The sequence below is a fragment of the Triturus cristatus genome, chromosome 3_2, assembly GCF_964204655.1.
Source record: "Triturus cristatus chromosome 3_2, aTriCri1.1, whole genome shotgun sequence".
Classification (NCBI taxonomy): Eukaryota; Metazoa; Chordata; class Amphibia; order Caudata; family Salamandridae; genus Triturus; species Triturus cristatus.
The window spans coordinates 583,599,777-583,613,362 of NC_140584.1; the positions used below are offsets into that span (position 1 = coordinate 583,599,777).

General features: G+C 47.4%; 1 protein-coding gene across 2 annotated transcripts in view; it reads left to right on the forward strand.

The window, feature by feature from the left end:
* Nucleotides 1-13,586, forward strand: part of AK2 (adenylate kinase 2) — a 111,607-nt gene that overhangs the window by 76,168 nt on the left and 21,853 nt on the right. For both annotated transcript variants that reach the window (XM_085648367.1, XM_085648366.1), the window contains exon 2: nucleotides 12,219-12,344. In XM_085648367.1, coding sequence (XP_085504493.1) covers nucleotides 12,219-12,344 — 126 coding nt within the window. The remainder of the gene's footprint in view (nucleotides 1-12,218; nucleotides 12,345-13,586) is intronic.

Genomic DNA, 13,586 nt, shown 5'->3' on the forward strand with positions numbered 1-13,586 from the left:
AAATCCATCCTTCACACCCTGCTTCTTCCACTAAAACCTCAATTTCTCTTGATGAGGTTGGATCTGTAACTAACATTCCATAGTTGCCTGTCCTGTGGGAGACCTGTAAATTCACTACTATAGTCTCCTATTCATCCTAATTCCTCCTCCCTTTCGGCAGGTTTTATGATAACTATTTCTACAGAAGTGATGAGCTCGTCGGGTTCCCATAGGATTACCTGGTTGTGTAATACTAAAAAGTCCTTTTTTGCAATGGGCTTAAGAGAAGTCTGGGAGTCCAGAATGCACCTAAGCAAGGCTGATTTATAGAGGGCTTATTGGTATTGGATTGACAACCAAGATAACACTGCTGTGAATGTTGGTAGATTGACTGAGGCTTTTTACTTACACAAATCAGTGACAAGGCTGGAATATTACTTAGACATTATGCAGAAGCCTAGAGACAGGAGACTGTATATTCAGTTCAGATTTGGTACGTTGCCTAGTGCACTAGTAAATGGAAACCCCCCTCATCAAACGATCGCAAGCTGTCCATGTTGTAAAGTGGAGGTAGAAACTGTAGCGCACCTTTTGTTTGAGTGCCCAGCCTACAAAATTCCTAGAGCAAGATGGCTGAGTCCTGTCTGTAGACAATTGGCCACTGCGAACTATCGTGTAGCGCTTACAATCTCACAATCCGACACCAGTGCACTGCTGGTATGCGGGGTGGCCAAATTCCTTGCCTGGTCTTGGCTAATCAGATTAAAGTTTCTGGGTTCTCTGCCGTAACACACCTATCTTGTCTTTTCACAATATGATGCAATGCCTTTTTTCTTTTTTTTCAAATGCAATTTAATACTTTTTAGGTCTCGGCTAGCGAAGTCTGCGCTTGCGCAGTCTCGCTCGCGAGATTTAATGACTTGGAGAAGAGGGGCTTGAACACGCCCCTCTTCTCCCCTGTTCTCCATTGGCTGGCCTCTTGAATGCTGGCCAGCCATTGGAGAAGAGGTCCGTCATTCCGATCAGGCCCCGTCCTTTTCGGATCGGGGGGCGTGTTTTTTGCAGAAAGTCTAATTATCTCCTCCAGCCAATGGCAAGAGGAGAGAAAAGACAAACACGCCCCCGAATCCGAAAATGCCGCTGCCTTTCTCCGAGGCATTTCTGCTTCGCTTCGGAGAAAGGCAGTCGTGTGCCTGTCCTCTCCCCCTGCTGTCGGCTCCCGTGGAGACCTCTTTGGGGGCATTCTATTGGACCGCTGTTGCCATGGTAAAGTCTCGCGCTGACGCCTGCACCGGGTGTGTAATTACTATTCACCAGCTGTTCCCGGCTGTCGTCTCCCTCTGGAGCTTCGCTCAACTTAGGGGCCTAAAATCCCTCGCTCTATATCATTCTTTGGATGAGTGTGCCTCGCTAATGACGGCTGAATCCCCGCCGCTAATGGAGCGGGCTGCCTGGACGCCCGGCACCGGGGGCGCCAGGTCAGGCCAGGAGCGCCGCCGTGACTGCCACCGGATCCGAGCACCACGCACCGGTAATGACGGCCTTTCGGACTCAAAAGCAGCAATCTGCTCTGTAAATTGTACCACCTCGGCCTGCAAATGGATGGAGCCTAATGGACTGACCTTTCATTAGGCACATGTTTGGGTCGGTGCGGCGCTCCTTCTGTGAACACATAAAACGCATTAGGGCTTTTTACCCCCTTCATTTTTAAAATTAAATTTTACATGCCTCCATTAATCACGCGCAAAGTATCGTGTCACATTGTTTACGTTCTTTTTGCAACGAATCAGGGAAGGGTCTTACCGTGATTGTTGGTTTTTTTATGTTTGATTGACAGGTTTTGAACCAATCGGTGCAGTGCTCTCTTTCTGACCCCTTCTGTGGAGAGGGGCGGGTGTTTGCCTGCAGTTCCGTTGTGGGAGGCGGTCTCTGTTTCTTCTGCTGCTGCTTGTGAAGGGCATCGAACCGGTCGCTGTTAAACGAAGGTGAGAACTAGAGGGGTCTTTGACTGAGGGTGCAGAGGGTCCTCAGCGTCTGTTCAAACATTCGAGGATGCTTTTCCACTAAAAAAAACTGTCCGCCGTTCCATTAGGCAGGTCTTGGCTGCTAAGCAATGGGAGGTTGTTTAGACCGCGCACGCATCCTTGGTGCCATTTCTTCAGATTTCGTGTGTGCACTATACAAATGCCCTCCCGCTTTCCTGTCACCAGCACACCAACCGGAGTACATCTCAGTGAGGTTGTGTGCTGTACGCAGTTATGCAGTTGGAGAATTAAAATATTTTAAACAAGGCATGTGCAGGGTCCTCCGCCCAACCCTGCCCCCACCCCCAAGTTCAGGCTGGGCCTCACGCTTCGCTTGTGTGGGGGAGGGGTCTTTCCTGCGCTGCCTTTGCTGGGTGCTAAGCTGCTGGCAGCTGCATTGAGCGTGGAATTTGTCAGGACACCTAACGTGGCGAGGTCCATGACCTTTTTCGGTAGGCAAGGTTTTTTTGTAGCGTGCTCTTAATAGGGATGGCCGCGCTTATGGAATGTCTGCGTGCAGTGACTGTGCTGATCTCAGAACCCTAACCTACCTCGAGCGGTCTGTGTTCAGCCCCTCCTCCACAGAAATTTCCCTGCAGGAGCCGGGCCGTGTCTCCTCTTCGTTCAAAGATCGAAATTCTCTGCAGATTCCTTCGTGTGCAGAACAACAATTGCATTTAAAACGCCCCCTGGGGAGTATTTGCATTCCTTTTCTTACTTAAGTGTTCAGAGATTTAATGATTGGGTCTTTACTGCATCCCTCCTCTGCGCCTCTTATGGTCCAGAATCTCAGAAGATAGTTGTATTTTAGGAGGCAGTATCGAAAAGGCGGGAAACGGCAGGAATACATACATAATACAAGCGATGCAATAGCACTGCCCATTCCTGTGAGGAAGATGGGAGGAGGGCAGGGGGTTGATGGGGTGCTAACAATAATGCTGAGGTACATTAAGGGATGATTACTAATTATTTAATGGGACTCAATTGAAACCAGGTGGGGTGGACAAGCTGGTGTTTGCATAGCATTACGTCAGGCAGTTCCCTGCTGAGCCCCTCAGAATATTTGCCGGCCTGGGCTCAGCTCACTCATGCTGAAGGTGGGCCCTGGGCGTAAGGCAGCGCTGTAGGTAAGGCGGCAGCCCTTCAGGGGTCCCATTCATCTTAAGACCAATGAATATCAAAGCGACGTGGGAGACTAAGTGTCTCCTCCCTCTTCACATTCTGGAGGGAGGGGGGCATAATTTTATGTTACAACACTGTTATTTTCCCTGGTGTATGCTCGGAGACACTGCCACATCTATTTACTAGGGCACTAGTAACCAATGTGTCAACAACGGCTCTAGTTTTCCACCATGAAGCAGCATACAATGGTAATACCACCCAGGACATTTATTACCTTGGCTGTGTATTTCTGCTAGGTTTAGAGCTCACGTTTAAACGAGATTTAGACTCCTGATTCTGATCCAGCGGGATACCAACCTCGGGCTCTGTGTGGGTGGGGGGCTCTGTGTGGGTGGGTGGCTCTGTGTGGGTGGGTGGCTCTGTGTGGGTGGGTAGCTCTGTGTGGGTGGGTGGCTCTGTGTGTGGGTGAAAATGCAATAGGTCTCCCATTTGAGTGATTAAGCTATTGACATTGTAAATAACAATGCCGTTTCTTTAACCCCTTCGCTGCGGCGGAAATTCCGCCGCAGCGCTGGGGGGTGCGGGGGGGGGCAGCGCGGTGGCCCGGTGCTCATGACGGAGCCACTCCGTCATGAGCCACGGTTGGGCTGTGCTCATGACGGAGTGGTTCCGTCAGGACTCCGCCCACAGCGCTAATCGCCCGCACAGGCGGGGAATTAGCGCCGCGTGGGCGGCGCAGCCGCCAACGGCTGCAGCATGACGGAACCACTCCGTCATGAGCACACGGCAACCGTGGCTCATGACGGCGTGGTTCCGTCATGAGCACGGAAGGAGTTAAATGTTTTAAAAACAAAAATATAAACAAAAATAATGTCATGAGCAATGCCAATAGCTCTAACTTTAACCTCTTCAGTGCCCCGCCCTTTCCACGCCCTGTGCCGGGCGTTTCATTAGCGGGCGGGGTTCATGACGAGAGAGTCTCGTCATGGGCACAGCGCAACCGCGCTCCATGACGAGACTATCTCGTCATGGGCACTGAAGGGGTTAACAATGCCGAGACCATTGCATTGTAAATGCTTGTTTAATCTTGTGACGGTCTTTTTTTTAAATTTATTTATTCTGAATGGTCTTAGATATTATGTGTTAGGTTGTGGGGGGAGTGGAAAAATGGATGTAGCAATGTATTTATTATCCAGTATCCTGCTTAACCCCTTCGCTGCTAGGCCTTTTCCCCTCCTGTGCTAAGCCTTTTTTGGGCTATTTGGGGTAGTGCGCGCTTAGGCCCCTGTAACTTTTTGACCACATTAGGTATTCACGCCAAATTTGCGTCCTTTTCTTCCAACATCATGGGGATTCTAAAGGTACCCAGGGTTTGTGGATTCTCCTAGAGGGTTCCCAGAAATTAGTCAAAATACAGCAAAAGTTTGTTTTTTTTGTGAAAAATGGGGAAAAGTGGCTGCAAATGAGAGCTCTGGGTTGTTCTCTGCAAATGATATCAGAAAAGGGTTTGTGGGGCTGGAATCACAATTTCTCCAGCTTTTAGGGAATGACAGATTTTTGTCAGAAATCCAACATTTTTTACACAGTTTTGACATTTTTCTGGCACATACCCTATTTTTGCTATTTTTTGTGCTTTGAACCTCCTTCCAGATAATGGTAAAAATGGGTAGAAAAGCAATAATGGATCCTGGAAAGCTATACATTTTTGAAAAGTAGACAAAATTCTGAATTCAGCAAGGGGTGATTTGTGTAGATCCATCAAGGTTTCTTTATAGAAACTAACAGGTAAATATAGGAAAAATTAAAAATTTGTTGAAAAAAGCAGCCTTTTGAGTCAACGTTTTCACCTGTAACTTCTTCGAATTATGACATCTCTTTGAAAGCAATGTACCGTTACATCCGGTGGACCTTCCTGGTTGTGGGGATATATAGGACTTGAAGGTTCACCAAGAGCCCAACGAACCCAGAGTAAAAAACTGAGCAGCATTTTGTAATGGTTTTTTTTTTGTTCCGGGTATATAGCAATTATTGTGGGAAAATGTATACATGGAAAAATCGGTATGAAAGACACCTATGTATTTCTGAAATGGGAACAAATTACAGAGTTTAGAAACAGTGCATATTTGGACATTTTCGAAATTGGGAATACTCATACTTGCATGACAATTATTGGTCATTTTTCAAAATGATTTTTTTTTTTTACACAATGTCTTTCATTTGGAAGGGAGAAATGCATCAAAAATCAATAGGTAATAACAGTTGCTTTACAAATCTGAACTACCCTAAGTCTCCCGATAAAAATGGTACCTCACTTGTGTGGGTAGGCATAGTGCCCACGACAGGAAGTGGCTCAAAACCTAAGGTGAACGCACCACATTTTCACACTGAAAATTTACACTTTTTTTGCGAAAAGTCTAGCTGTAGTTTTTGAACCCTAGCCCTGCCGGCACCTAGGGAAACCTAGCAAACCTATACATTTTTGAAAACTAGATACCCAGGGGAATCCAGGATGGGGTGACTTGACTGCCTCCCACCATGGTCTGTTACCCAGAATCCCTTGCAAATGTAAAAAATTGACAAAACACATTTTCCCCAAATTTCTGTGATGGAAAGTTCTGGAATCTGCATGGATCCACAAATTTCCACCCACCCCGCATTCCCCAAAGTCCTACGAGAAAAATGGTACCTCACTTGTGCGGGTCGGCCTAGTGCCCGCGACAGGAAACGGCGCAAAACGCAACGTGGTCCCACCTCAATTTTGCAGTGAAAAATGACCCTTTTTTTTTGGCAAAGTGACGAGCTGTAGTTTTTGAACCCTAGCCCTGCCGGCACCTAGGGAAACCTAGCAAACCTATACATTTTTGAAAACTAGACACCCAGGGGAATCCAGGATGGGGTGACTTGACTGCCTCCCACCATGGTCTGCTACCCAGAATCCCTTGCAAACCTAAAAAATTTACAAAAAAAACACATTTTCCCCATATTTCTGTGATGGAAAGTTCTGGAATCTGCGTGGATCCACAAATTTCCACCCACCCCGCGTTCCCCAAAGTCCTACAAGAAAAATGGTACCTCACTTGTGCGGGTCGGCATAGTGCCCGCAACAGGAAATGGCGCAAAACGCAACCTGGTCACACCTCAATTTTGCAGTGAAAAATGACCCTTTTTTGGCAAAGTGACGAGCTGTAGTTTTTTAACCCTAGCTCTGCCGGCACCTAGGGAAACCTACCAAACCCACGCATTTCTGAAAACTAGACACCCGGCGGCTTCCAGGGAGGTATGGCTTGCGTGGATCCCCCAACGTTTCCTTACCCAGAATCCCCTGCAAACCTCAATTTTAGCTGAAAAAATCACTTTTTTCACACATTTTGGGGTGGGAAAGTTGTGGCATCACCGGGCTCACACAAATTTGCCACCACCCAGCGTTCCCCCAGGTCTCCCGGTAAAAATGGTGCCTCACTTGTGTGGGAGGCCCAAGTACCCGCGGCAGGCAAGGGCCCAAAATGCAGAGAGGTGACATCAAAATGGCCTATTGCAAAACCACCTGGTTTTTGCCTGGTGGGTCACTTTGGTTTTTGACCCGGTGCTCGGAGGCCATCTAGGGAAACCTACCAAACCCACGGATTTCTGAATACTAGACACCCGGCGGCTTCCAGGGAGGTATGGCTTGCATGGATCCCCCAACGTTTCCTTACCCAGAATCCCCTGCGAACCTCAATTTTAGCTGAAAAAATCACTTTTTTCACACATTTTGGGGTGGGAAAGTTGTGGCATCACCGGGCTCACACAAATTTACCACCACCCAGCGTTCCCCCAGGTCTCCCGGTAAAAATGGTGCCTCACTTGTGTGGGAGGCCCAAGTACCCGCGGCAGGCAAGGGCCCAAAATGTAGCGAGGTGACATCAAAATGGCCTATTGCAAAACCACCTGGTTTTTGCCTGGTGGGTCACTTTGGTTTTTGACCCGGTGCTCGGAGGCCATCTAGGGAAACCTACCAAACCCACGCATTTCTGAATACTAGACACCCGGCGGCTTCCAGGGAGGTATGGCTTGCGTGGATCCCCCAACGTTTCCTTACCCAGAATCCCCTGCAAACCTCAATTTTAGCTGAAAAAATCACTTTTTTTCACACATTTTGGGGTGGGAAAGTTGTGGCATCTTGTTTGGGAACTTGGTAGAGGATTTTTCAACAAAGGCCACCATTTATATGTAGATAACTTCTACACTGGTGTGCGGTTGTTCAGGGAATTGGCCAAAGTGGACACTTTTGGTTGTGGACGGACAACCAGGGAGGTTAATCCTAGATTCCTTACCGGTGTACACCCTGAAATTAGACACCTATCCAGTCCTACTGTCACACAGCATATACAGCTTTATTCCATAGCGTGCCCTCTTACTAGGAATGTATTGCCTAATAACCAAGCGGCCCTTGAACAACACCATAGACTCATCCACTGCAATTTCTTTCCCAGGGGCATAAATCTCAGAAAATCGATCCACAAAGTGATCAAGGACAGGCCTAATCTTAAAAAGACTGTCACAATCAGGGTGATCTCGTGGCAACGCTAAACCATTATCAACAAAATGCATCATCCGAAGCAGAAGCCAATACCTGTCACGACTCATGACTGCCGGAAAAATAGACGTTGCCATCAAGGGACTGCTAGACCAATATGAAGACATTGATGGCTTCCTTAGCAAGCCCATCAAAAAAGTTAAACCAAAGAACTTCTTCATCTCTTCAACATTTGTGGGAGTCCACCGGGTAGCTCTAGAGTAGGGCCTAAGTCTGGCACTGTTGTCCCTCAAAAACTGTTCGGCATACAAATTAGTCTGCTCAACAATCTCTGCCAAAAACACATCGTCCATAAACAACTGAAAAAAATTTACCGGCAAAAAGTTTTCAGTATTCACTCTAGACCCTTGAACACCAGTAAACTCTGGCAATGCCGGCTGCACCATGCCAGGGGCAACCCAGAGGTCATCACTTTCAAGGGGAAGCCTTGCAGCCCCAGCCTGCAGCCCAGATGCCTCTTGCCGCACTACACCAACGGGAAGCCTTGCAGCCCCAGGCTGCAGCCCAGATGCCTCTTGCCGCACTATCGGCACATCAGTCTCCTCCTCTAACACAGGTACTTCATCCGCACTAAGAGTATCTTCATCATCCGATGACTCCATACAGAGAGACAACTCACTGCCAGAATCGTCCCCTGCCTCCTCTCCCTCAGATGCAGAGTCAGTCTCTGAACCATGGTCAGAGGAAGACTCAAACAGCAAACCAACAACCTGCTGAGCAGTAATCCTGCGGCTAGCCATTATACTTACTAAGATAGAAGACTGCACAAACAAGTCAACAACAACCAACAATGTGCAAACCAAGTAAGTAAAGAAATGTGTACCTTTATCACAAAGATCAATGTACTCAAAAACTATACAATCCAATTACAAGAGACCGCTGCACTCACCAGAAACCAACTCTGCAGTGACACAGCAAAAACCAACGATATCAAACTAGAAAGAAGAAAAAAAAACAAATTACTCACAAGACAACAAAATACACATCGAGCACCAATGCAAAAAGTTTTTGACACTCAAAAAACAAACATACTGCTATTATTACACCATTTGCAAAAAAAATTCATGCAGAGAAATCAAACACATTTACATTGTACAAAAAAGAGTCTCTTACCAAACTACACAAACAGCAGAACCACCAGTAACAACACGGCAAACTGAAAAGAGCAAAAGCCTTCACCTAGAACAAAAAAGTATTGCAATTCCCAAAAATATAACAAACATTACAACATGCTATGTTACTACCCAAATGGTCAATCGAGTTATGTGCCAGGTGGGGCAGAAAACAGCAGGAAAAAAAAAAGGCTACTCTGTCCCGGGGCGGGTGGGCCAAATACATATTATAAAAATTGCCCCCTGGAAGCGACACTTGCCAAAGCGGTCACTTCCATTTTTATTTACACTAATTCCCTGGTGTCTAGTGTGCGTTTCTGCCCCCCCCGGGGCCAGAAACGGACCGAAAGTCGACCGATCTGCCCCCAGGGGGGGCAGAAAAGTCTTCCAGAAAACTATGCCCTCAAGGAAGCGATCCTTGCCCAAGGGGTCGCTTCCCAAATGTACAAAACGACATCCCTGGTGTCTAGTGGGCTTTTCTGCCCCCCCTGGGGGCAGAAAGGGACCAAAAGTGGACCGATCCCCCGGGGCAGAAAAGTCTGAGCATTAATGATTCCCCCAGGGAAGCGACCCTTGCCCAAGGGGTCGCTTCCCAAATCAATAAAACTACATCCCTGGTGTCTAGTGGGCTTTTCTGCCCCCCCCCCCTGGGGGCAGAAAGGGACCGAAAGTGGACCGATCTGCCCCCAGGGGGGGGCAGAAAAGTCTTCCAGAAAACTATGCCCTCAAGGAAGCGATCCTTGCCCAAGGGGTCGCTTCCCAAATGTACAAAACGACATCCCTGGTGTCTAGTGGGCTTTTCTGCCCCCCCTGGGGGCAGAAAGGGACCAAAAGTGGACCGATCCCCCGGGGCAGAAAAGTCTGAGCATTAATGATTCCCCCAGGGAAGCGACCCTTGCCCAAGGGGTCGCTTCCCAAATCAATAAAACTACATCCCTGGTGTCTAGTGGGCTTTTCTGCCCCCCCCCTGGGGGCAGAAAGGGACCGAAAGTGGACCGATCTGCCCCCAGGGGGGGCAGAAAAGTCTTCCAGAAAACTATGCCCTCAAGGAAGCGATCCTTGCCCAAGGGGTCGCTTCCCAAATGTACAAAACGACATCCCTGGTGTCTAGTGGGCTTTTCTGCTCCCCCTGGGGGCAGAAAGGGACCAAAAGTGGACCGATCTGCCCCCAGGGGGGGCAGAAAAGTCTGAGCATAAATGATTCCCCCAGGGAAGCGACCCTTGCCCAAGGGGTCGCTTCCCAAATCAATAAAACTACATCCCTGGTGTCTAGTGGGCTTTTCTGCCCCCCCCTGGGGGCAGAAACGGACCGAAAGTGGACCGATCTGCCCCCAGGGGGGGCAGAAAAGTCTGTGCAAGAATTATCCCCCAGGGAAGCGACCCTTGCCCAAGGGGTCGCTTCCCAAATGACTAAATAGACATCCCTGGGGTCTAGTGGGGCATCCCTGCTCCACGATCGCGACGCTGTGCGCGATCGTGGGACAGGAATGCCCAGCATTGAGACATCAGGGGAGAGGAAATACTCTTTCCTCTCCCCCGATGCCTCAAGGCCTTGAAATTCCGACCGGCGCGCGCTGGCGTCATCAGGAAGCGTGGGGGGGCTCGGGGGTGGCAGCGGAAACTCTTCCGCTGCCATCCCCCTCTGTGGGGGCACGATAGATGCTCCAGGGGGGGAGCGCCAGCGCTTCCCCCAGAGGCTGTGCTCATGACGGAGCGGTTCCGTCATGAGCACAGCTCAACCGATGCTCCTGACGGAACCGCTCCATCATGAGCATCGAAGGGGTTAATGTTATATGTATTATTTCTTTCTAACTTATTGATCTCCCCTTCGACATCATTGCATTTTTTATGTTTGTTTGTATGCTTTTATGATATAATTTTATCGAAATAAAGCCTTTGATGATGATTTCTTTTTAATTATTCCAAAGCTTTCCTCTCTTTTGTCATGTTTCGAACTGCCCTGATGTTTGATTTACTTTAATGTGGCAGGCTTGAGTGAAGGAGTAGAATAGGCACCTTATCGGTCATCTTGGCCATTGCGCCATCCTCCACGCCTTATTTATCTATCTTGAACACAGTCCCACCACATTCTTTCGAAACAAAAACAGATGGCTGTTAGAAGAAAAGCTGTCACTCTAACAATTGAAGCTTGTATTTAAAGTAAACCACAAAATTAAAGCTGAATATCTGACTCATCTTTTGATAACGTTTTCCCTTGTTAAGAATCTTCTTTGAGGCAATCTGAATCTCCTAGCGGCATCAAGCCTATGTGTGCAACATCCAAGTTTCAATCTCTCCACCCCCAGGCCGTCTTCGCTGTACCACATCACCTCCCTTTATTCAGGCATGCCCCTTACGCAGGTAGTTTAAAACCGCTATAATGATGCAACTCATGCGATCTGAAATAAAGAATAACTAATGCCACTCCATGTTTGTCATTTTTCTCTGCAACACAATACATCTTTGTGATATATTTATAACTTATTCTGGTATGTTACTTATTCAGTTTGACTCTCATCCATCTGCGTTCCGTTCATATGGGCTGAGGGGCCACACCAGACCTTTCTACCAGCAAGAAGAGGGTCCATCAGGCTGAACAAGGGTCAAACTAACACTTTTTGTACAGTTCAGGCAGCCAGGAACTAGACCTGCACTAAGTGTACATGCTCCTGGCTGCCTGAGCTGAAGGTTGCCAGGCTCAGGATTTCACAGCTATGTGGGCGTGATCTCAGCCTGGCAAAAGTGCCTTCAGGCCCTCCCCCTCGTGACGATGAGGCTTGTTACTGATTGCTTCGGATCTGGGCCCTTCAGTTTTAAGCCTTGGAGTGCCCACTAAATGAGTGGTGTTTGCACTTACTGAGAGTGTGCTCCAAAGAAAGTAAACTGCACTAGATTACTGAGCTTTTGCACCAAGGTGTGGGACTGGCCAAATGTGTGAAAATTCTTTGAAGTGTGTATGTAGTACACCCTGTTAATGAGTCTACTTCTACTGCTATCTCTTTATCCATGTTGCCCCTACTCTCCACTGGGTGCTCTCTGGTGAGTGCTGCTTTTTCTTTAACTTCGCTTCTATAACGTATTGAGCTCCTGTCTGAGTAACAAAGCTTTTACCTTTGTCAGACATCTGCTTCCATTGGGAGAACTTTGTAGTACTGTGAATGTAGTACAGTCACACAAGAAGCTTAATATAATAGATTTATTAAAAAATCGCTCTGGCTGCACTTATCTTGCTATCTTCGTTCACCGATAAAGTTGTTTGGTGATGAATTTCCTCGTGGTGCAGAGGGCCAACACTTGCTTCTGTGGTGCGTTTGGCTGAGGCTGCAATATCACTTTCAGTATATTGTCATATGTAGTGGGGGGGATGTTCATTTAACCATGATTATTTCACTTTCTTTCTTCCAGGCTCCTAAACTTGCAGAGAAGTATTGTGTCTGCCATCTTGCCACGGGAGACATGCTTCGAGCCATGGTTGCCAGTGGGTCAGAGCTGGGACTGAAATTGAAAGCGACCATGGATGCTGGAAAGCTGGTGAGTCTACCCCAAAAACCTCCACTATTTTCTTTTTAGGGAAACTGGACTGAAACCCATTGCAATCTATTATAGCAAGTCTGTCACCCTACCCCATTGAGCCTTTTTTTACATTCCTTTATAAGGAGCTGGAGAGCATCCTAATGATTTAGTGCCATACCACTGTCCCTGACCCCCCCCCCCCTTCCCCGATGCACTGCCTCCAATTTGATAGCAGAAGAGTGGAACCAGGATAGGCTGTCCCCTTGAAGCCATTGCTGCCTGAAAATTCGAGTCTAGGACAGAATGTGGAGAGTCTGCCTTCTCTCATAATCTGCTGGTATGTTGTCACCTAAATCTCCAGTCTTCCACTGGAATTATGCTCTGGAAGATGCCTCTTATTGTGGGAGACTCACCAACCATCCAGAAGTTGTCTTTTGTTATGGCAATCTCAGATGGGCATTTGTGAAAGTGTCTCTTACTGTGGGAGTCTGCATCAGGCATCACCACTTAACCATTTATTCTAAAATAATGGTCAGGACGTAGAGCTTGTGTTCTTTCTGAGCAAGTTTGATTTAACTGCCTCACCAGCATTGGCAACATTTTTAGGTCGAGCCTGCAACAGCATTTCTCTACTTCAATGGGCTTGGAACCCGCACGTAGCTTCCCATTCATTGGCATCATTGTTGCTCTTTGCTGCAATCTCATTGGGCAGTGCTTGTTATGCGTCACTTTCTTTTCTTCTCGTGTCACACAGACCCAGGTACAGATAAATTAGTTTTGATTAGTTCCCTTCTGCTGGACGTCTGTGTCTCGCGCTGTAATTCAGGTATTTGTTGCATTCGTATTCTTCTGAAATGCATTTCGGATGCATTCACCGCAGTTCTCATGTTGCTATAAAGTGTCACGCATCACCGTGAAGTTTGTATTTCTGCCTGTTAAATTTCACCTTACCCTCCCCACACTCACCTCTGCTTTGACATACTATTTGTTAGGCATTCGAAAAAATATTGGACACTGGTTCGACCATTTTAGCACTCTTGTCAAGTTTGCTTTTATTTTGTCACAGGTATTGATAAACTTCACTTTGCCCTGCTTTGGACCATAGGCGCCTTCTTTAGTCATTGTTTGTTTTTTGTTTAATATTAAGTCATCATATTTGCATGTCTCGCAAAACATGCCTTTGGTGACTGAAAATAATTCACTGATTGTAGATAGGAAATGCATATGCCAAAGTCTTGATACACATTGAGAAAATTAGCC